This window comes from Silurus meridionalis, chromosome 11, assembly GCF_014805685.1.
Source record: "Silurus meridionalis isolate SWU-2019-XX chromosome 11, ASM1480568v1, whole genome shotgun sequence".
Lineage (NCBI taxonomy): Eukaryota > Metazoa > Chordata > Actinopteri > Siluriformes > Siluridae > Silurus > Silurus meridionalis.
The window spans coordinates 22,392,504-22,417,076 of NC_060894.1; the positions used below are offsets into that span (position 1 = coordinate 22,392,504).

A 24,573-nucleotide genomic window follows, 5' to 3' on the forward strand; every position below is an offset into this window, starting at 1 on the left:
AGTCAAACTCTACAACCAACAATAACTCGGATATTCAAGAACACAAACGCAATGGAAGAGGATCGATAATTGTGGTATTGCAAGTTTTCCTGTATATTGTCAATGAAGAACATTGGACATTGGAAGAACATTGGAATTCTTGTGCATTTCTCAGAGTCAGCTTTAGTCACAAAAGGTTTACACAGTATATAGTATATACACACCGAACAAAATTTAACAAGCAAATGGTTGGCTCAATTTTTTTAATTACGAAAGTAAACCGAAATAAAAACGCATGTTCCAAAGTAAACCTAACACACGCCAACACAACACCAACAGGCTGCTATGCACTCAGCTCACCTCCAGCTTGCAGTGCTCGGTGCGAAAATCTCCGACAGTAAGACAAAGAAAGGCACAGAAAGTCTGTTTCTAACTTCCTGGCTCTGTGTAGAAGAGAAAAAAAACCCGAAACGAAAACAGACTGTTGAGAGAATACTGGTAAGAGTGATTCTGAGTGAGAAAGAAAGTGAGAGAAAGAGATTATACACTAACCTGATTCACCGCTTTGCTGTTTGATGTGTGCGATATGAAGGAACTTCTTATCATAATGAATCTCAGTTACAGATAAATAGAAAATGCTGGTAAAAAAAACGTTTCTGATTGATGTGATAGCATACAAAATGACTTCATTGCTCATATGATGAAACACGGACAAGATGGAATCAAGTTCCAGGGAATATTAGGGGAAGAAAACACCTGCTGTATCAATTTATAGGAAGGATTTCGCCTAATCCTGATCAGGACTGTGGAGGATCCGGAGCTTGTCTTGGGAAAACTGAAATTGAGGTGGGAATACATTCTGCACACACAAACACACACACACACACACACCTTTAATGAACTTGCTTACACCTAATCGATGTACTGGCATGTTTCTGGAAACAGAAAAGAAACTAGGGAAAGCAGAAGATAACCATAGAGACACAGGGAGACCCAGCAAACATGTCTGTCTGTTGAAATGTGTGGGTTTACTGTGGGAATGGTACCAACCGTAACCCACATCCAAGCACTGAGTGGTCTGTGGGCATGTTGTGGGTCTACAGTAGCTACCTGTTTTAAACAGCTTATGGGAATGTCACCACGTAAACTCCACTTCTTTTCAGCAACATTTGTTTCTTAGTTGTTTTATCTGATTCTAATCAACACTTGTTCATGCTTTCAGCTGATGAAGTAAAACAGAGATGGCAAAAGTAAACACATCCTTCACTCAATCGGACGTACAGATACTTTAAAAAGACTCTGGTGGAAGTTAAAGTTCTGAGTACTGAAGTAAAGAAGTTTGGGTATTGACATGTACTTAAGTAAAAATTAGCAGCCTGTTGTAGTGTCATGCTGGTAGCTGAACCATATTAATATATTATTACAAAATCCTTTAAAATTGTTACCTAATGAATGTATCCAGCATTGATGATGTCACCAAATAGATTAAAACTAAACGAGGCTGGTTTGCATGAAAACTGATATAAAATATATCAAAAATCGACTTCAGTACAATAATGAAGTATTTGTAGTTCATTACTTCCCACCACTGAAGTAAAATGAATTAATGCAATAAAACCCTGCAAGCAAAATGTCTGTGATTTTCATGCACAACTTTTTATTCACTCATTCATTCAACATGATATGAATATATTCACTATTCACTACCCTACACAATCAGTGCACGTCTTATGGAACTCAAACACACTTTGCAAGTCTTTTCAGGTGAAACAGATCACTGAAAAAATCTGTAAGCATGATGATATAATATTTTATTTACCCATAACACACCTCATGGTCTACAACAGTGTAATGATCTTCATCTACAGAGTTAGTCTTTTAAACAAGATTAGGCTGTGACGCATTATGATCCTCTTATAACCTGTAGATTAGGGCCAATGTTTCCTTTTGCATTTTACCAGAAGTAAACTATTGATCTGGTTGCATGTAAATGCTAATTCCGCGCGTGCTTTTCCTCGAGATTTTAATGCCAATTATCCGAGAGTACCAATTTTGCAGCGCAGTCTCGCGCACCATCAATAGTTTGCTCCATGCGCTAATCTGGTGAGGAGGGGAGAGGCTTATACCTCTCTCTCTCTCTCTCTCTCTCTCTCTCTCCTTCTCTCTTTCCCTCTCAACGACTCCCACATTTCGGTCGTCTCCACTCTTACTGCAGCTCGTGATGGCGAAGAGGACGAAGACTAGACTCGCGTGCGTCGTGTGCGTGGCGCTCGGGTGCGCGGCGGCACTGGTCTGCGTGTGCGCGCTGCTGCTCGTGCAGATGAACAAGTGCGGGGACTCGGGGTTCACGAACTTCGCCGTCGCCGCCGATTCCCTCACGTGCTCCAACATTGGCAGGTAACGGACAGAGACAGCTGACCATTGAGCTCGAGGGGAACCAGAATGCGCAAAAAGAAAGGGTTCGGTTCCGCGCACTCCGGATTCCGGGCGCATAAACCCTGCGCGTCGTGTATCAGTGGTTTGGTATAGTGGGGTGTTTGATTTCACAGCTAGTATTTATTATTTATTATTGTTTTGTTGTAGTTTTGGAATAATTGCGCAGTGGCTCTCAGAGTGGGGTTTGGGGACCACCCGTGGCTTTTAAGGAATTCTCGGGGTGATGACGTTATGTCTTTATTTGTTTTATGATAAGTGTATTAAATATTTAATGAAGCTTTTACTGGCCTTTGATCGTTTCAAGTCAAAAATTCAATAACACAAATTATTAATAATCTCACCACATAAAAAACCCACATATTTAAATAATTAATTTAAGAGTTGAATAGGTCATATATTTTCGGAAATACATTTTTCTTTCCATATTTCTCTGCATCACAATCCTCAGTTCAAGTCAATAAAAGTTGAGCTGAATTGAAGTTGATTAGTTGAACAGCAGAGTTCAGTCCACACAGCGAGCTGGAGAGAAATCAACACGTGATATCTCCATACTCGAGATGTTTATTTTTGAACAGATTGAACTTTAGAATAAACACTTATTGTCTGGAATATAAAGCAAAACCAATTGTTTAATATTTTTCATAGCTTGAACAATTTAATCTCTTATTTTGATCATTTCTGATTGTATCTCCATAAATAAGCCAATGATTTTTGCTTTAAATTTTGCGTTCACTTCGATGTCTTGTATCATGTCAACATGAACCAGAGTTGATTTAAATGGTAAGCAGTAAACGTATGCTTGTTTTCATGCGGCTCTGTTCAGCACCAGCTACTGAGAGAACAGCAAATATTTACTTTTACATTTATGGTATTTTGCAGAAGCTCTTATCCAGAGAAACTTACAATTATCCCATTTATAGAACTGAGCAGTTAAGGGTTAAGGGCATTGCTCATGGGCTCACCAGTGGCAGCTTGGTAGATCTGAGTAAAAAATAATATAAAAGTACAATAATAGCAGGAAAGTGATGAACATCTTATGTGAAACCAAAACTAATGATATAAATGGTAGGGATTTTCCAATTTCTTTGATAATGTGGTTAAGGACCCTGAGGCGATTGTACATTATATTCAATTATCTTCAGCCACTACTTTATCCTAGTCAAAGTGGAAGTGAATCCAGAGTCTATTCAATAAACAATGGGTATGAGGTGGGGAGACATCCTGAATAGGGTATCAGCTCATTTTAGGGCTTCACATGCAGGATATAGTGTATATAAAGGAAAAGAAAATGTGTTCGGAAAAAAAAGCAGTGCAGCAGCCAAAGACTTGATGTTATGATGATGTTGAAAACACAATAGACTGCTCCCACAAAAGAGCTTTAAAGAAAGAAGATGTGATTGGGAAAAAAAGTTGCTCTTTTGAAACAACTAAACATCTGTTGCAATTTTCTACAAAACAATGACAATGGTGTCTCTGCCAAACTTGAGCATTAAAAATCTAAATCGCAAAGCCAAGAGAAGATTATTCTTATTCTTTCAAGTCTGCTTGAGTGTTTTGAGGTTAATTTCAACCATATACACCTGGAACTGTACCCAGTTAAATTAAACAGCGTGGTTACACCTGGACCTCATGACTGATCTTCTCTCACTGAACTCGCTGTAGTATAACTTACTAAACGCTCTGCAGATTCCACCAATCTCCATGTGGCTCTTACCCAACTTACACACTTTTCTCAATCAGGATTGTCTTCCAGTCAAGAAGTCCAGGATCTATATGCAGATGGAGGTTCTCATGCCTAACAGGCTCAGCGTCCCAATCTGGTGCTGAGAAATGATGGTGTTGAATTTCTGAGGTCAAGTCTGTGAACAGCATTATTACATACGTGTCTTTTTTGGCAGATGGAGGGTAGTGGAAACTGTGCTGTCTGTAAAGTGGTTTGAATGATATGCAAACTGCAATGAGTCAATTTAATGGAGCAGCAGGGGCTTGATACTAATCATCATGCACCTCTGGAAGCATAGTAGTAACTATGAAACATAGTGGTTGGAATGAAGCACTACTTCGAGATATGTTTGTGCATAGTCAAGCAGATTTTTTCAGGATGAGTGCAGGCGGTTTTCCTCACATTGTTCACAGGATGCAATATGGTCTGAAAATTAGACATGCTGGTGTTAGAGCAGTGTAGGGCAACCAAGATAAGAGTTTTGTCCTATGATAACGTGAAGATCAGACATGAGGTCTATGGCTAGGTGTGACTAATATCTTATGGTCTTAGTGTAGTTACTGTAGCAGGAGAAGTTGGGATTCTCTACTCCTCAACCCCCCTGTCGATGAACATTGTCCCAGAGCTTCTACAAAGCTCTCCAAAAGTGCTATTAGTTTATAAGTGGGAACTGTACTGTAGGTGTTGTTGGATCCGGTGGATAAGGACAGAATCCAGCATACCTGATGAGATTTCAACATCATTCTAGTACATGTTTTGATCAGGGTTCATAATAAAGCATTGCTATAAATTGCCAAAGCTTGAAAAACAACTGAACTCCTTAACAGGGACTAGCCAGGAGTTGAGACACATTCTGGATTTGGTGTCTTCGTCAGGCTCAGAATATTTTCTGTGTCGGATACGATGTACTTTCCCAATATCTTTGGCAGTACATAATTAACCAGATTCTTAAAAAACTATGATCCAAAAGGAAACCCAAACAGCATCATGCAGTACTTAGAGTGTCCAGAGGTGGTGAATGCCGTCTTCCACTTGTACTCTCATAAATCACATATTTAGTATTTTGTAACGTATGTTCTAAAAGGTAAAGCTTATAACATGCTCTGTGGTTGACTTTTAAATAAACAGACCACACCAGCAGGTGGAAGTGAAAGTGGAAATGTCTATTTCAATGTTAATCCGTTAAAAGTGCATATGAACAGGGATGAGTATGTTTACTTAATATAATATGTTCTCAAATGCCCTTCACTGCAAAGATTCCTGAACAGCCAAGACATGCTGGCGTCTAACATGGATTTGGTGTTGAGGTGTTCAGACTTGTGTTCAAATTCTCAAACAGATTTCACTGTTACTCAGACTGTATGATTAGTGGGATAACAATTGGTGGAAAGTGACACAATGGTTAAGATGCTGGATTTCTAATCAAAAGGACATGAGGTCAAATCCCAGCACATCCCCAGCTTCCCAAACCCCAGCACCACCCAGCTGTCCTTAGATCTTATACAGTTTTTTCGACAAGTTGTTCAACAGTAGTAACTGTCCCTCCTAGGCATCCTGCAACCTTGTGGTTGATGTTGTTTAGGATGCAGCTCAGCAACTAAGTGATGTCTGCCTTTTATTAAAAGCAGAGGGCACGGTAAGCAGAGGCAAAATCACTCAACTTCTGACCCGGCTTGTTTTAACTTCTGCCAGGTAGTCATCTGAAATGAAAGCTGACATAAAGGCCTTGTTGAACGTCCTCCAATTATGGATTTTGATTCTCTCTGCCTTCCACCAGCTCAGTGCAGGTCCCTTCAACACAGTGCTCAAGGTACTTGTGGGAAAGTAGAGCCAGGGATGTGGTGTGATCAATTTTGCCTTGTCCTGCTTTTAGTACATAGTTAGGCATTTGCCAATGCTGATGGCACTTTATTCTATTTGACCTTCCTGAATTCTTTCATCGTGTCCAAACAGTGCTCTAGAGACCAAAAAAAAAAACTGTTACTTACTTCTGTTACATCACCATGGACAAAATGGTGGTTTAATATTGTTTGATTAAAACTCAGTAATGTCAAAGGCAAAGCTTTCAGGGCGTTCCCTTACTGGTTTTATTACAAACAAAAGCAAATCAGCTGCTCCTCACAGCCCTTCTCCAGCCAATTACACTGTCACAATGAATTACAAAAACAATGAATGAACATCCAAGCAGGCAGTTTTGGGTTGTCAAAGATTTCTTCACCACTGCATTCATTCTCCAGTTCCCTTCATTACCCTTTTATTATTATACTGGAAGTTTCTGAATGTCAGTGGGAAGAGATGCTTGACGCTTTGTTGTTTCTGCTGCTTCGGTTTCTTCATATATGACGTTTGTCTGCCCTCCTCATTAATTTCCCCCTGTTGTTTTGTCCTTTATCCTCACCCTGTAGCATCATATTTGTCTGAGGCAGTATGATTCAGGAATGCAGCTCGCCTGCTCTTCAACTATAAAACCAGGACAATGAGCATGCTTCATCGTGCCTTTTCTATTATCTACAATATAAAAATAAATAAGAAACATTACAAGATGACAGCAAACGTGATTGATTGACACCACATGGGGAGATGTTCTGCACATTATTTGCTTTTCATTGTTTATTTAAGAGTCTGAAAAGACATGCTCGAAGCTGTTTGGGCTTTATTGGGGTTAGTTTATCACATTCTCATCTTACAGCCAATCCAATCGAACTCAATTATGCTTTCTCTACATTCCTTCTGTTTTTCCAGATAAGTAAAAGAACAATAAGCCCACTGTAAAGTCTCCTTCCACAGGTCACCACTTTCATCACCTTTCATTCATCCATACTTTGTTTATTTCCTCAATATGGTGGCAGTTTAAAACATTTTGATTTCTTGATCTTGGTCCAAGTTTCTCTCGCATCTTGTTTTCACTTTACATTGTAAATACACAAACACAAAAGTTGGAAAGGTTCTGAACTTTTACCTCTCACCTACAAAGGCTTCCAAAACATTTATCTTGCCAGCATGAAGCTTGACATGATGTTAATCCTGAAATCTTCATGCCTTGAGCAGACGGTTTTTTTTGTCTGATTTTATTTATTTAGTTTTTCACAGTCCCTGTAACTATTTTCTTTTAATAATAATAATAATAATCATTATCATCATCATAATAGAAACTCTGTCTCTGAACATTGACTACAAAAAGAAATCCGTTTCATGGCGTCTGGACACTTTATGGTAGCTGGGACTATATTTGGTACAGGTGATTTAAGGTCTTCCTGTACGTTAGTATAGTGTGTATGAGTTAGACCTTTACCCCAAAAACAAATACTTTTCTCCTCTATCAGCATCTTCATTTCTTATCATGAACTAACTTTATTCTACAGATTCATGCGAAAGTGACCACCTCTTTGAATATTTTTTGGAACACCATTTGATTAAGATAAACATTCCTGCTGGTTCTTCTACAATTACTTTGTGATATTTTGGACTTAATTATACTAAATTTTTTTCTTGTTTTTAAGAGTTTATACATTTAGAGACGTCAGAACTGGAAAAGTGTAAAGACATTTGCACATACCACAGTAATACTTTATTCTCCCTCGTATTTGCAGCCCTACACAGTCCAGTACACCGTAAAACAAAAGAACATTCCTCCAGGGCCGATACGAAACAAGATAAATTTACAGAAGTTTTGCAAAATACCAGCGGAGGATGTGAACGAGTCATGTAGTTGAGTAAAAGTCGAGATGCAGTCGGTGAAATATGAGTCCAGTAAAAGTAAAAACCTTTAAACTTTCACTTGAGTAAAACTGACACTTTTTTGCCTTCACATGTACTTAAGTATCCAAAGTACTCAGATTTATTATAACTATAATGTAATTTTGTTAAAGACTCTTTTCTTAATCACCTCAGTTTCTGTGAAAAGACTCGAATGTGACTCTCAGCACACAAACCAAACAAACACTGATTGATTTCTATTAAAATGATAATGCGCCCAAAACCTTTTTCTTTAATGACTTCATGTAAATAAGTCCATGTGTGTTGTGGTGAGTTCGAGTCAGGAGATTCTTTCATCATTTATTCCTCTTAATATTCTGTTTGGTGTTGAATTGACTCTGAACTGTATGCTGGTGATCAGTAGATACACCGAGCGGCGATGGCGGTTTTAGCTTGAATGAAGCTCTGGGTGAACCACACCATGACCCAACATCTCCCCATGATTAGTTTCAGCTTTGAGAAGCTCCTCTGTGCTTCAGCTACCGTCACTAGACGAGTGAAACATGTTCTCAGAGCAGTCCACAAATTTGGAGACATTTCTGAGCTCCATTTCATGTCTAAATATCACCTTAAATGCATTTATTAAATTAAATGTCATTGTGCACAATTTATCAAACTCTCAAAACCAAGAACCATAAACTCCTTGGCGAATTAATAATCTATATCCTTGTTGTATCTTTATTATATCCTTATATGTGTTTTTAATGAGTCTTTTAAGCTGCACTGGAGATTCTCCTCACTGACCTCAGCTCAGGATTATTCAGTACAAACACTGAAAACATTCATGACATCACTTTAATTAAAGGGAACCAAATCCATAAGTGCTGTTTACTTTAATCCAACTGGACGATTACAGTGGGTTGAAATTGTTTTGTTGCTACACACATCATGATAAACAACATACTATAATACCGAGCAGATGCACAAATATAAAAAGGACCGACTGATTTAGCGGAATGTAGTTGAGTAAAAAATGAGATACAGTAATTCCGCGCTTTACTGAGGTTCGTATCTGGCGCCCCGGTTTCTCACGGAATTGCGTTTGCCACATAACTAATTAGTTTGGCTGATTTTCCAGGTCTCTTTTATGAAGTTAAAGTTGAAATTTCCCCAAATAGAAATACTTCAATTAAGTACAGATACATGAAAAACTACTAAAGTACAGGAACGAATTACATTTATTTCTTTACTGTCCGTCACTGGTGGTAATAGAAAGGATTTAATTTATATTTTACATAATTTTTACAATATTTTGTTAAATGATGTTATATGGTTTAAATTTAAAGAACAATCTTCAAAATCCATGACCCTAAATAATCACTAAGACATGTCCAGGGTAGAGAAGTTACATGAAGCTAATAAGAGGACAGTAAAGCTTCTTTAATCCGTCTCTTTATCCAGAGTGCACAGAACCTCAGACTTACAGCCACAACTGCTGTGTTAAAACCATTTTAATGAGTTCTGGCATGGATTTGCGAATGCTCGATAACCCCCAGAGGTGCTAAATACCTGTATAAGTGTACACATTTAATTGTCATGCGTCCATTTCGCCCCTGGAGTATTTTCTCAAGTTCCAACCAGATTGCAGTTTGTTCCAGATCACTGGGAGTCTATGGGTTATTTACTTCTCTCAGTAATCTGTGCTGTTTTGTTTAGAGGGTTGATGGAGAGGTTTGTCAGGGGTGACTGTCACTGCTCGGAAGGTGATTTCGAAATCATTTCAGACTTTATTGTAGATGTTTCGATAGACCATCACAGTTACACATTGCTGATACAAACAGAAACTTTACATTTTGAAACGTACCTGCTCCTTTACAGTAAAACCTGTTTTATTTCTTACTGAAACGTCCTGAAATATATACTATACAAACAAAAGTGTTGGGACACCTGACTTTTTTAGCCATATGTGTGTATCAAACATGATGAATGTGAACCCTGACTGCACCCCAGACCTCCAGTGCCTGACTTTACTAACACCCATGTGGATGAATGAATCTCCACAATCTACACAAGCGAGGAGCAATTATAAGATTAAATTGGGAATAAATGTGGATTGCGATGCTCAAAAATTACATACCAAACTTATGACCAGGTGTCTGCAAACTTTTGGCAATATAGTGAATATTGATGACGTCATCATCTATGATTCACATTTACACACTATTTCTAAGAATGTGAATATTTTGTATTAGTTGTGAACATTTTTAGAAACAAAAACTATTAAGTGACTAATTCAGTAGATCAACTACTGACTGTAATGTGGCAACAAAACCCTTTGAGCTGTTGGAGGGTTGGTAAGAGGGGCACCAGATCCAATGAGGGCAGAGGGGCATTGGCTCTGACCTGCTGCAATGATATTTTTAGATATTTTCATACATGAGGATTAATTATGTCGTTTCTCCAGGATGGATAAACAGTTAATAACCTGATCATGACATGCTTTTCTCCACTTTACATTCAGATGCTTCCTCATAGCGTTTCTAAATACACAGTTTTCTTTTGAGTACCAGCAGTACGAAAGGTGCACTTCATTTTAGTGTATTTTCTTCATATCTTTCTAAAGTTTCACTTTACACTTCAGGAACTAAATGTGTCTGAACATGGTCTTCATGCGTTCTTTTTCAGGATATGCTTCTACTTGTATTTTTGGATTTTTTTTATTATTCATGGCCAGCACTGGATTTAAACCACTGGACAGCAGCCATCAGTTCTGAGCTCAGCTTTTGTGAATGTGTGTGTGTGTGTGTGTGTGTGTGTGTGTGTGTGTGTGTGTGTGTGTGTGTGTGAGTCAATTTAGGAGAAAATGTCATGTTTTATCATGCAGAACCTGAAGGCAGGAATATCAAACATTAAAAAACATTCCTATTAGTCATTTATTCTGTGTCGAATTAAAACATGTAGAGTGGAATATTAGGTACATTTATGTTACTGACATTTATACTGTGTGTGTGTGTGTGTGTGTGTGTGTGTGTGTGTGTGTGTGTGTGTGTGTGTGTGTGTGCCTGTGTCTGTGACCCCTGTTACATATCAGTGTGTCACCAGATCAGACTTGCCCTGCTCTATTATGACAAACAGTGTAATAGTACACCTGGAACTATCTAGCAATGCAGGTGTGTGTGTTTGTGTGTGTGTGTGTGTGTGTGTGTGTGTGTGTGTTGCATTTTACTTACTTAATCTTTATCTTTATTTCTGTAAAAGGAACTCTTACCCTCTCTTTATAGTTTCAGCCTAAAATTGTCATCATTATTGCAGACCTGCAGCCGTGATACATGAAAAAATTATCCGCTTATGGTCTTTTATGCGAGTTGCAATATCAAGATAAAGAAGTAAAAAGAAGGACTAATGGCGTCAAGTTGGTGGATGAAGTGTAACCTAAACTGCATTCTATTACCTTCCTCCTTCTTATTGCTATCAGTTGTCAGAAATGATCTTCCAGTCTAATCTCAAATCAGAGTTTATATTATTTATTGCAAGACGGAAGAGAAGCTCGCAGCAAACATCATACAGAGAATTTATTCTGAAGATATCAAAAAGAGATGAAACAACAGGAGAGAGCAGATCAGTGACGGTGCGAGAGAGCAGTTCACTTGTGATTGTGATCTGGTGTGTAGAACTGAACAGAGCTTAATAACCGAACTAAATAACCATAAAAGTTGGGACGCTGTGTAAAATGTAAATAAAAGCAGAATGTAATGATTTACAAATCTCATAAATCAATATTCTATTCACAACAAAAAACATAGTGAATGTTTAAACTGAGAATATGCCCCATTTTAATGAATTAAATAAGATCATTTAGTATTTAATGGCTGCAACACGTCTCAAAAAAGTTGGTACAGGGCCGTGTTTACCACCACATCTTCTGTCCATATACATCTGGGAACTGAGGAGACCGGTTTCTGAACCCATACGTGTCTGATACAGGATTTTAGCTGATGAACAGTTCTGAGTGTCCTTTGTTGTATTTTTAGTTTCATGATTCACCAAATGTTTTTAAATAATTAAAGGTCTAGACTGAAAGCACAGTCTACAACACCATCATTAGTCCAGAATACAGGAGTAAAAAGATGACCAGGATTAGGATGAATCACAGGCCTGAGGCCAGCGGTTTCAGGTTTACTTACCAAGATGATTCTCAGAAAGGATTCTCGTGTTATAAAGGATTTGAATGACCAGTGTTTTCAAGAGCAAAAACATGCAAAGATAATCATGTGACCAGCTGCACCAAATAACCCAATGATTAGATGATAATTACAATAATAGAGAACTATATAGAGCTTTTATTTCAGACGTTTTCTTGTTTTGATCCTTGTTCTAGAGTAAACTGGAGAACTGGCCAGATAACTAGTTAGAAAATGTGTTTTTTTTTAATCCGATGTCCTATTTCACTCGTATACAATAACGCTATTTAGTTACTGAGAAATCCGTCGCTCTTAGATAAAATAGTTTTTTTGCATTCCTAATGAAACATTTCGTGAGATTTGACACCACACTGTCCTCAGCCAGAGTGTGTTTTCCCCCCATTCACTTCCTGTATGCTCCTTTGTTTCTAATGTCTTTAAGGTCCTTCTCACTTTTCAACTAAACCATGTTTCTGTGTCCTAGTTGACTTGTTTACTCCGACTAAGGCGTCTTATTCAACTGAGAAGATTCTACAAAACAGTAAAGGAAAAGAAATCTGTGTAATAGATTCTATATTAAACACTATATGAGCAAAAGTTTGTGGACACCTGATCATTAGATTGGACGCTTCTTTTGGGCTTCTTTTTGAACATCCCATTACACATTAATCCACATTTGCTGTTATTATATCCTCCACTCTTCTGGGAAGATGTTCCACTAGACTTTATGGAGATTTTTGCTCATAGGTTCGGAGCTCTGTAACAGGAGATCTTCCACATCTTTTAACCGATGGAAAGCAGATCTTCATGGAGCTGCACAGAGGCATCATCATGCTGAAACGTATTTTGTAGTGAAAGGAAAATCTCATGCTCCTGCCTCTAAAGATGTTTGTCTCCATCTTCAAATAACCACATATGACTGTAAAACTCAAGTGTCCCAAAAGATTTGGTGTCTCATTGTTTAGAAATATGAACATGCTGTTATAGGTAGATATCATCTAATCTTCTCCCATTCTGTTTTAAAAAGCTGTGTTGAATTGTTTAGTTTGCTAATGGAGCCGCACGGTTGTGTATCTTAGCAGTGTTGCTCTTTCACATCTCCGAGGTCACTGCATGAACCTAAGATCAGTTTACAGTCTGAGGAGTTTCACATGTTCTCCATTTGTCACTACAAGTATTGTTCACTCCTCCTGAAGACGTGCTGGTAGTTGGATTGACAACCATGAATTGCCTGTAAATGTGAAATAGTTCAGTGCTGTGTGATGGACATGCTCAATGCTCCTGCACTGAGATCCACCACAACCCTGATGATAGATTCCATGATGGCTGGAACAATACTATCACAGTAATGTCACTACTGGTGTTTTGGCGAGAGGATTCATTCTTACATTAAAATACTGATTGCTGATTGTACCTTATATTCTGTTCAAAGTTTTAATTTAAGATATTTTTTTAAAGTTATAAAAAATGTAGCTTTAAAAAAAAAAAAAAATGCAACAAATAACAAAGTCCAGTTCATTGTAATAAATCTACATTTACATAAAGCATTACGACGGGTCCCATAAACTATATAAGAATTTAGAAAATAACAAAATAGAATATAAATGCAGTGAAATAAAAATATAAAATAGGATTTAATTAAAAAAAGAGAGAATATCAGAATGTGGAGTAAATATATGGCAGTAATTCTGCAGAGTGTGTGTGGTGCTGAAAGGCAAGAAGAAAAGTGAGTTTATTTATTAATATTAATATTAATAATGGTGCATTTTCTTTAGTTCTTCACTAGTTGGAGATTTCTTTCTTGTGATCAGTCACTGCACCTAAATACTACTGAACTGAGATGAACTGGATCACATCTTCTCTCCTGTTCTCCATCTTACACAAGTTCTTCTGTTAGAGACACAAATCTCACATTTGGATTCCACAGAACTTCATTCACTGTCACATTGTGTGTTTTGTGTTTTACTGAGTTTTTTGTACAGAAACATAAAGAACTTGTGTGTGTTTTAAAATCCATAAAAGACTGTGGAGGAGTTGTAATGGTGAAATCCTGGTATTGCTCGTTCTAGTCATTTTTACTTCAAATCATATCTCATTGTTTTGATTCCAATCCCTTTTTTTCCAGCAGTTGTTTTTATGTCCACATTAGTTCCTGTCTGAAACCGTTTTTTTTTTTTATCTCTGTCAAAAATGTGTTTTGTTTAAAAGAGTGACCTCTTTTAGCTTTTAGACGACCGCTGAGACTCGAATTCTTGTTCTATTGTTATTATCAGTGTTTCCTTTCTCGCTAACGCTGGTGATTCTTATCCTTAATGGTCAGGCTGGTCGGTTTGTGTGTGTGTGTGTGTGTGTGTGTGTGTGTGTGTGTGTGTGTGTGTGTGTGTGTGTGTGTGTGTGTGTGTAATTAATGAAGTAAAATTTAAAGTAAATTAAAATTATTTCTTCGCATATCCCAGTGATGTTAGAAAGAGCGGCCGTTTGACGAAATCGGGGTTTGAACCCACAACAGTGTGATCGATAAAACAGAGCCGTAACCACTGAGCTTCTATTTCCCCATAATGGATGATAAATAAAGTGTAGGTGATCCATGATGTCCTAAGGATGGCTTTTTTTAATATATATATATATATATATATATATATATATAATTGACAAAAGAATCCATGATGAGTTGCTGTCTAGCCAATTTAAAAGACTCAGCCATTGAATAGTTTATGTTTAAGGCCCAAATATACACAAATTACACAAACTAACCACAGAAATGTGTGTATTTTAGTGCCATGCTGCTCTGGAAATGCTGGAATATAAGTGTAATTGAAGCTCAGTGATTTGTTATGAAATGGGAAGACAATGGAAGGTTGTAAGCAGATACTGTGATGGACACTAATCGTTTAAATGATGTTTGTGTTTGTTTAAAGGGATATTCTGTTAGAAGGCGGCTCGGCAGTAGACGCCGTGATTTCTGCGCTGCTGTGTACATCACTAATTAATCCTCAGAGCATGGGAATCGGAGGCGGCTCCATCTTCACTATCATGAGTAAAGACGGTATGTGGAACTGTCTTCAGTTCACTCTCATTCATGTCACCTGTATGGTTTAGTCCTAACGAGCACCAACAATGTTGTCTTTAAGGCTGATTTCAGACTCACCCTTTCGGTTAACTGCTCAGAAACGTACTCGGGTGAAGGGAAAGTGGGGGGAAACAGTTAATGTCACTCTGACAGTATTGTGTTTCCTGTGTTATTGACCCTGTGCAGGAGCTGTTACTGTTTTTCGGCCCACTTTAAAAAAGACAAAAAAACAGGAGACACAAAAATGATGCTGGATATAACAACTGTTATAACTGTTACAGCAGACTTATAAATTAATAAGAACCAGTCACATTTTACTCCATATATCCAAAACAAGACCTCATCAGGGAGAAATGTTGAAGGTTTCAGTCTGGTGAACTCAATCAGAAGCTCAGAAACACATCAACACAATAAGGATGTTACTGTTTATTGATGCCAGTAGCTCACAGACATGACGCAGTTATTGCACGCAAATATGTGCAATCAAATATTGCGTATTTTTTACTCTGCTACTTTACTATAGTTAGTATTTTACAGTAGTTTGGTCATTTGGTAGACACAATTATCAAGAGCCAATGGCAGGATCTCTGTAATGAATATTAAGGACGGATCGACGTAAACATTAATGATTTGATGCATCAATTAAAGAAATGTTCATTGGTGCAAATTAGCATTTGTATCGTAATGCATTTTTTAAAATTTTATTAATTAATTAATTAATTAATTAATATGCGCCGTAAAAAATTTTTTCATTTCTATATAATTATTAGTAGATGCGCTAGATTTTATTATTTAGAAAGTGACCAATAATTTGTGAGCAATATTTTAAATGTAGATTGATTTCTCGTCGCTAAACTGTATCTCGAGCGCGTTCTCTGAATATGCAGCACTACGGAGAGGAGGCGTGTCCTGAGAGTCACGTAAAATACAGATTAACATGGCAGAGGCAGAGCTGTAACTTCCGGCAGACACAACATGAAATTAACATATTTTAGTTAATCTATTTTTTTTTGTGAAAGGGCCATGCGTCAGAAATCAGAAGGCACTTAAGTAAATTTATGATTTCTGTTCGAACCGAAGAAATAAAAGTGAAATTTCTGTACCATATTAAATTGCAGTGCATCAGATTTTTTCCACTGAATCGTATTGTGTGGAATCGAATGGAAAACGAATCCCTACTGCATGGTAATAGAGGGGAATCGTATCGCATCGAATCGGCAGCTGCTTCATATGAATCTTTATGTATAGTATCGTCGGCTCTGCATCGAGATGTGAATCGCATCGGCCTCAGTCATGGAGACGCACATCACTAATGAATACTCTCAGTGTAATGGCTTGGCTGCGGCGGCAATATAGAATAATTATGTACATTTTATGTACAATTAAGTAGGTTCCAGAAGAGAACAATGCCAAAGGATCAGAGGAAACATTGTGCAGTACAGGATGTGATAAGTGTGGATCTGCTTATGTCCTTGTAGATAAGCATCAATGCTTTAAATCCAATGCAAAAAGCTACAGGAAGCCCGTGGATGTGAGTCTGAAGGGTGAAAACAAGTCACAAGGCAGCTGCATTCTGGATAAGTTTTAGAGGTTCAGAGCTGCCAGATGTTCAACTGCCTGAGTTTTATGTGCATGTGTGGATATACTGTAAATGGATGAATCCTTCTGACAGGGTAAAGTAAAAAATGAGCATGATGTCACCGTATCAAATGTGCATGGAAATGATTGTCCATGATAAATAAGATCAAGAATGAGATCATAGTGTTTCTCTAGGAGTATCACAAGATCCTGATGGGGGGATAATTCACCTGTTAGATGAACAGCTATTTGGTTTTGCTAGGATTAGATTTCCACGGATGAGCAGCGATCTATGACGAGATGTCTGCCAGACGTTCTGAGGTCTGAGAGGGAGAATGAGTGTCTAAAGAAGGGGGCAGATGATTTATTTGCGAGATGAAGACTTCAACTAGAGATCATATTTACCTTTCGAACTTCGTAACATCTGTTGATCTTAAAGTGGCTTCAGTGCAAACAAAAATAATAGACATAATAACAGCAATAACGATAATGATTTCTTTTTTCAGGTGACACGACTGTGATCAACTCAAGAGAAACAGTTCCTAAACGTTTCCCACCAAACCTGCTGGACAAATGCCCCACTTCCATAACATTGGGTCAGATCGGTAGGAGAATCTGCTTTCCATCACTAATCTAATCATTTCACTGAGAGGTGTGATGATCTACTGGTGATACACACACACACCATCCACTCTAACAGGAGATACAGAAATACAGAGAGTCAAAAGATTCAGTTAATGTTCACATTAAATATCAGAAAAGAAGAAATTGTGATCTCTCTGATTTTAACTGTTGTTGTGCCTCCATGGTTTCCAGTCTGCCCAGTTCGGGTGAATATCAGAGAGTTTGGGTTAGTTTACTTTTCCAAACTATCACCCTGGAGACAACGAGCACCGAGAGGTTAAGATGAGGCTGATAATAAGTGCTAATTACTAGTGAAGGTGAATCAGGCGTGCAGATCGTAAATGTTTTTAAATACGGTATTTTATTAGCCATATTAACGCCTTTGTACAAAACGTCTGATTTTTCTTGATTTTTTAACCCTTTAAATCGCAGCATGTGATTGATCTGATATGGATTAGAAGGTTTTACACAAATTCTTTGTCAGCTTGAATGCACACTGAAATGATTTGAAAAAGACGACAATACAAACACTATGATTAGAGACAATCCAATCATGGTAGTAAAAATGAAACCAAACTGAAACTCATCATTTATCCATTATATTTTGTTACATAAGAAACAAAAATATTTGCGTACATATATATTTACATAGGGATAAACTTATCATGAGTAATAATGTAGATACAGTATATACGCAGCCATAATGTACAGAACATCACACAAAGATATAGAAGAAAAATGTATAAAAACATTTTGGATCAATACAAAATGTATAAATAAATAATTAGATGCTGAAAGGCCACAGTGCAGACATGATTTGCATTAATTCAGCAAATTAAATCATTGTTGAAATGACATTGAATGTAATTTCATTAGTTCTGTTGTGTGTAAAATGCAGTAAATTTACTCCTGGCAGGAAAAAAACGATGGTCCATGTTTATAAATGGAAAGCGATAAAGTTATTAGTGCAGAAAAGAGAATCTTCATCAGATACATCAAGCATTTAAATCACAATTGTCATAGTTTTGGTCTGAAATGTAAAAGTCCTGATCTGATGGAGCAGAACACTGAGAAAACCTGCACACTACAGCACTTCACATGGTTGAGATCTACATGGACACCCGATACCCAGAACAGTAGACGATTTAAATAAACCCAAAACAGCCACAAACACTGTCTAATCCAAACACACAAGATCTGATCAACACACAAGATCTGATAACACATATAGAACACATTCCCAAAACGAGCCAAAGCCACAGAAGCAATTCATTTCAAATATGTTCTGTTTTATTCTCCATACATGAGATCCTCAACCAAATTCAGGCAAAAACAGAACCCTGTGTGCTTGTCCGATATTCATTTGTAGTGTGTGTGTGTGTGTGTGTGTGTGCGTGTGTGTAGGTCCAGCTTGGATTGGAGTTCCCGGTGAGCTGCGTGGTTATGAACGTGCTCACAAACTTTTCGGTAAACTTTCATGGGAGCGACTGTTCCTGCCCGTCATCAAACTGGCCAGAGACGGGTTTCCTGTTCCTGAGTACCTCGGTTATGTTTTTCAAGACAAGCGAATCGTTACTCTGGTGCAGAATACATTGTTGTGGTACTGATTTTTCTAGTTCTTGTAGTTCTTTTGATTTTGTTGCTCCACCACTTTTCTGCTTCTCACTTTAATCATCACCAATACATTTTTAGTTCACCAACCTGCTTCTTCTTCCCTTTGCTCGGTCCTGCTTCTCCTAGATTTCAGACTTGCCCCGTACCTTAACGTTTATTCAGACAAATCTGCAGTGAATTGTTGTTTTTTTTTGTGTGTTGTTTTTGTAGTCAAGTGTTTTGCCATGAGAATAAAACACTTCTCAGAACAGGGGAAACACTGCGATACCCAAAACTTGCAGATACTCTGGAAAAAATTGCAAAAGAGGGAGCTGATGCTTTTTATAATGGCACAATCGCCCAGGATTTAATAACAGACATTAAGGAAGCAGGTACTTTTCTGCATTTGTGTGTGTGTGTTTGTGTGTGTGTGTGTGTGTGTGTGTGTGTGTGTGTGTGTGTGTGTGTGTGTGTGTGTGTTTAGTAACATTTAAATGACACCAAACAGAATACAGATGAATAATATGACAAACATTGCTATGAACTCATTTGGAGGTGTGTGTGTGTGTGTGTGTGTGTGTGTGTGTGTGTGTGTGTGTATGTTTTCAGGTGGATATTTGTCATCAGAGGATCTTGAGACTTTTCAGGTGAGAATAAACTGATCTTTTTCGATTGGGTGTGTTTCAGTTGTATTATATTCTTTGATATGTGTGTGATGTGTGTGATGTGTGATATTGTGTGTTTTCAGGTGAGAGTGGGTAAAACTTTATCAGTTCCACTGGATGATTTTACGATGCATTTCCCTCCCCCGCCATCTGGAGGCGCTCTCCTCAGCTTCATCCTCAGTGTTATGCAGGGTTCGTTTGAGTAAAATAACCAGAAATGAGATACAATTACAATATAGTTTTATATATAAATACAGAAATGACAGATCATGTAAAGTTTTTTTTGTATGTGTGTGTGTGTGTGTGTGTGTGTGTGTGTGTGTGTGTGTGTGTGTGTGTGTGCTGCAGGTTTTGAACCTTCTCCATCATCTGTGATGGGTGAGAAGAGGAAGCTGATGCTTCATAAGTATATAGAAACGCTAAAGTTTGCGAACGGACAGAGGAAGAATATCAGAGACCCCCAGTACAGTCAAGACAACGTAAACACTCTTCTATTAAATAATCAATTTTGAGATTTTGTGCAAGAATTTAGTGAGTTTTAGAGACGTATTAACACACACCTGATAGCACCCTGAGAACGTCCATTAAACTGGACTCGGACATTTCAGCCCTTTTCAACTGTCTAATCTGTTCATTCAGGTGTTCATCACTCTTCTGTTCTGTTCTGTTCTGTTCTGTTCTGTTCTGTTCATCACAGTTCTGTTCTGTTCTGTTCGGTTCTGTTCTGTTCTGTTCATCACTGTTCTGTTCATCACTGTTCTGTTCTGTTCGCTTATTTCCTGTTACAGTCACAACATCTGATGAACTCAGGCTTTGTGGATCAGATCCGGTCAATGATCAGCAGCACTGAGACAAAACCGCCGTATCTCTACAACGTCACCCGGTCCCCCGATGGATTCGGGACGACGCACGTTTCTGTGCTTGCAAGTGACGGCTCGGCCGTTTCTGTCACCAGCACCATCAATCACTTGTGAGCACTGCAGCTACACAAAGTGTGTATCAAATACTGTGTGTTTCTGTTTACTAAATCAAGTTTCTTTTCTTGTTGGATCAGTTTTGGATCAGCTTTCTATTCTCCAACAACAGGGATCATACTCAACAACGAGCTGGCGGATTTCTGTGGAAGAGTGGATTCTGTGTCTCCAGGTAAACGGGTTCCGAACCAATAATAGTTCTGATAAATCAGATCTTCACATTGTCTGATCTTTTATTTCCCTTTTTTGGTTCCACTGTTTTATTTATACCCTCATTCCGTCAGTGAGACAAGGTTGCAGCTTTATTTCCTATGCGTGGTGGGAGTTTAGTGGTTAAAATATTTGAATTAAAAGGTTTTGAGTTTGAATCCCCAACACACCAAGCTTTGACTCCTGGGCCCCTGAGAAAGGCCCATAAATCCAAAGCTGCTCAGTTTTATGAATAAAATAAAGTAAGTCGCTCCGGGGTCTTAGAACGTAACCCCCACGAGTCCTGGGGGACCACTGTAAACGTTCATGAAAGTTCATGGGTTTAAATCCCAGCACCACCACGCTACCACTGCTGGGCCCCTGAGCATGGCCCTCAACCTGCAATTGCTCAGCTATGTAAATGAGATAAATGTAAGTCGCTCTGGATAATGGCGTCTGCTAAATGCCATAAATATGAATATTTTTCACTTATTCTATCAGACAAATTTCAAGAAATCACAAATGTGTGTATTATTGATTTGTAGCTGTAATTAATGTGTGTTGATAATCTGTGTTGTGTAGGTGAACAGCCACCATCCTCCATGTCACCTGTAATTATCCACTCAAAGAACAGAGAGAAAGTTCTGGTTATCGGAGGATCTGGAGGGAGTCAGATCATTACTGGCGTGGCCACGGTAAAGCAGATATAAAACAACAACACACACGTACACAGAGATACACATCATCTACCTACAGTACTAAAAACAACAACAGGATTTCACCATTACAGTTCAAATCTACAGAGTCTGAGAAGTATGGAAACATCAGAACTCAGTAAAAGTCAACGAGTGGAAGAAAGTTCTCTGGAGTCCAAATGGGACATTTTTATCTCCAACAGAAGAACTTGTGTAAGAAGGAGAACAGGAGAGAAGATGTGATCAGACTCCCTCACCCCCACACTCACACATGGAGGTGGAAGTTTAATGGTTTGGGGTTGTTTTGGAGCAGGGAAGGTTCCAGAAATTAAAAGTGAACAATCCATACTCCCATTCCAAACTTCAACACCGTGCAGTTCCGTCTGGACTGCGGCTCATTGGAAGCACACATCTGGAGTGATATCTATCATGGAACCACCTGCCCAATCTTCTTCTTCTTCTTTCAGCTTTTCCCATTAGGGGTTGCCACAGCGGATCATCAGGAACCACCTGCCCAGTCACTGCACCTAAACCCTATTAAACTGCTCTGAGATGAACAAAAATCTCCAACTGTTGAAGAACATCTTTGGAGAGTTTTTGTCTTTGGAGACACAGTTTGGAGAAACGAACTGTCCAGATGCCAAAGCTGTTCTTCATGCAAAGGGAGGAATTTTCAATGAAAATAAAGTGGAACATCTGGACATAGTATAACATGACCATATTTATTGCATAGAAACAAAAGGAACATGCACGTATCTCTCAAACTCCATTAAACACAGGGACTGTGTACTGCACAGAATATTCCTGAAAACTGACATTTGCTTTTTTTGTCTCACTTTTTGTCCACAGGCAATAATGAACAATCTGTGGTTTAAGATGTACCTGAAAGACGCCATCGAAGACAAAGTTGTTTTTGTCAACTCAACTAATTCAGTGCTGTTTGAGCCGGGGTTTGATAAGGTAGATATGATTTCTGAAAAAACTTTCCTACTGATCTTCTGCACTGATATTCATTTGAACACATAATCTTATCCACACTACTACACATATAAATGTGCCTTCTATTTGTACTTACAAATATATATATATATATATATATATAAATATAAAATAAATATATATATAAATATTATTATTGTTATTATTATATATTATATATATTAAATATTATATATTATATATTATAAATATTTGTACTTACTTACATTATAACAGCTATAAATAATTATTCACTCAACACCTTTTTTTATTTAGATATAAGCCGGAAAAACTCATAAGTAAAAACTATATTATATATATATATAATTTTTTTTTAATTATTATTTATTTTTTTATTTTTTTGCTGATAGTGCCTGCGATCAACTATCGGTGCTATTGGTGGACCTCTAATATTAAAGTTGTAGTGAAGTTGTAGTAAAACGTGGCTTATATTTTTCTCAGTAAAACTTTAAAGTAGTCAAAAATGACTGAAGTACAAAAACAAAGAACTCCAATACTTTACAGCACTGAAGATAAATCCACACAGGAATTCAGCTCCTGAACGTTCCCTAAACGTTACTATAAGATTGTTGATAAATTTTCACATGATTACTTTTAACTGCTTGTTCATTATATTTCCACTGACAGAAACGTCTATTTTTTGACATGAGTGTTGTTTTCTTTTACAGTCCATGAAGGAGGCCATGCGGTCTTTCGGACATGATGTACACGATAACAGTTTATCTCTTAACGTTGTGAATGCTGTACTGAAAGAGCGCGGCTGCATCACTGCCTTCTCTGATAGCAGGAAACGAGGAAAAGCATCAGGTTTCTGATCACACTGGAGCAACAGGTCCCTCCAGACTCTTCTCTACTCACATCATAACTCTCAGCTCTTTCATTGTACAGCAGAGGATCTGGATCACACAAAGTCTGTATTATACAGGACAAATTCCAAATTTATCAAAAGTAATCCAGGAGGAAATGCAATTACTGCATGGTTCTTACTCATAATAAGTGTCAACTTGGTTCTCAGTTTGATTTATACTGTATATAATGTAAACAGGAAGTTCTTCTATGTAGGGGATGTTTGCTGGAAGGGGGTTATAACAGCAAAGTCATATTTCAAATGAATGTATGGGAGGTTTTGGGGAAAAAAATACACACTGGCTCACAGAACTTCAAATAACTAAATTACCAGGTTTTGGCAGAAGAACAGAAAACTGTTTTTTACAGAAAGTGGTTTTAACTTCCTGTTCAGAGGACAAACAATCAGAACCTTGGCTTCAGTACAACACCAAAATCCACCTCATTCTCTGATGGCTTTGCCTCCTTTGGAGAAAGAAAGCCAAACACAAACAGCAGGAATATAGTTAGGAATTACAGACCTCCTCGAATAGTCTCTGATCGTGAGTTGTGTGCATTAAATATCCGCAGGCATCCTACAGGATTTATGTGGGAAAACTGTGGACCCTTGAACATTTTACACATATATTAATATATGTTTTAGCTCTACATTTCTACACTAAGACATGTAGGATATTAATCAGAGCGACTTCAATTAAATTGGTCTTATTGATGAAGTCTTGCATAGAAACATCACAGGGACCAATTCCACCGCACAACCGTTCACTATAAACACTCGAAAGTGTACACAGAGCAGAGAAATGACCAAACTGAGCCAAATGAGCAAACTGTGCTTTAACCGACTGTAAACATGACCCTATTTTACACTACTTTATATGTAGCCTTATATATTGTGTATATAAATAAATGTTTGAATACTGATTTGTTTAATGAATAATTGTTGAACTAGTTTTTGTACTGGTTTTTATATTAAAAGTACAGGTTTTTTTTGGTATCTAGCGGGACATATAAAGCCAAACGACAGGTTCATATTTATGCATTGGACCAAATATGAACCTTAAATCCCATGAAGTGCATCAACATTTACTTCTAATAGAAATAAACTTTGTTGCACCAGAACATTGCGGTTGTTTTATTTTTGGTTTTTAACTTTTAATACATCGATCATATATCACTTCACTTCCTGCAGGTACTTTACACGTGTGTGTTGTGGAACACTATATGGAACAAAAAATTTAAAAAACAAATGTGTGCATTTTTATGTGTAATAAAATGTTTTGAAACTGCAGCATTGGTTTATGCATATTTAGTAAAAAAAAAAAAAT

At 37.7% G+C, this 24,573-nt stretch overlaps 1 protein-coding gene across 1 annotated transcript; it reads left to right on the forward strand.

Moving 5' to 3' along the window:
* Nucleotides 1-2,135: 2,135 nt before the first annotated feature.
* On the forward strand, nt 2,136-24,536 carry ggt5b (gamma-glutamyltransferase 5b). Its single transcript, XM_046861548.1, has 13 exons — nt 2,136-2,376; nt 14,934-15,061; nt 17,170-17,268; nt 18,692-18,887; nt 19,112-19,272; nt 19,490-19,527; nt 19,629-19,737; nt 19,894-20,024; nt 20,334-20,515; nt 20,600-20,691; nt 21,291-21,403; nt 22,253-22,363; nt 23,071-24,536. The coding sequence occupies exons 1-13, from the start codon at nt 2,201-2,203 to the stop codon at nt 23,215-23,217; spliced, it is 1,683 nt and encodes a 560-aa protein (XP_046717504.1). The 5' UTR covers nt 2,136-2,200; the 3' UTR covers nt 23,218-24,536.
* The last annotated feature ends 37 nt before the right edge of the window (nt 24,537-24,573 follow it).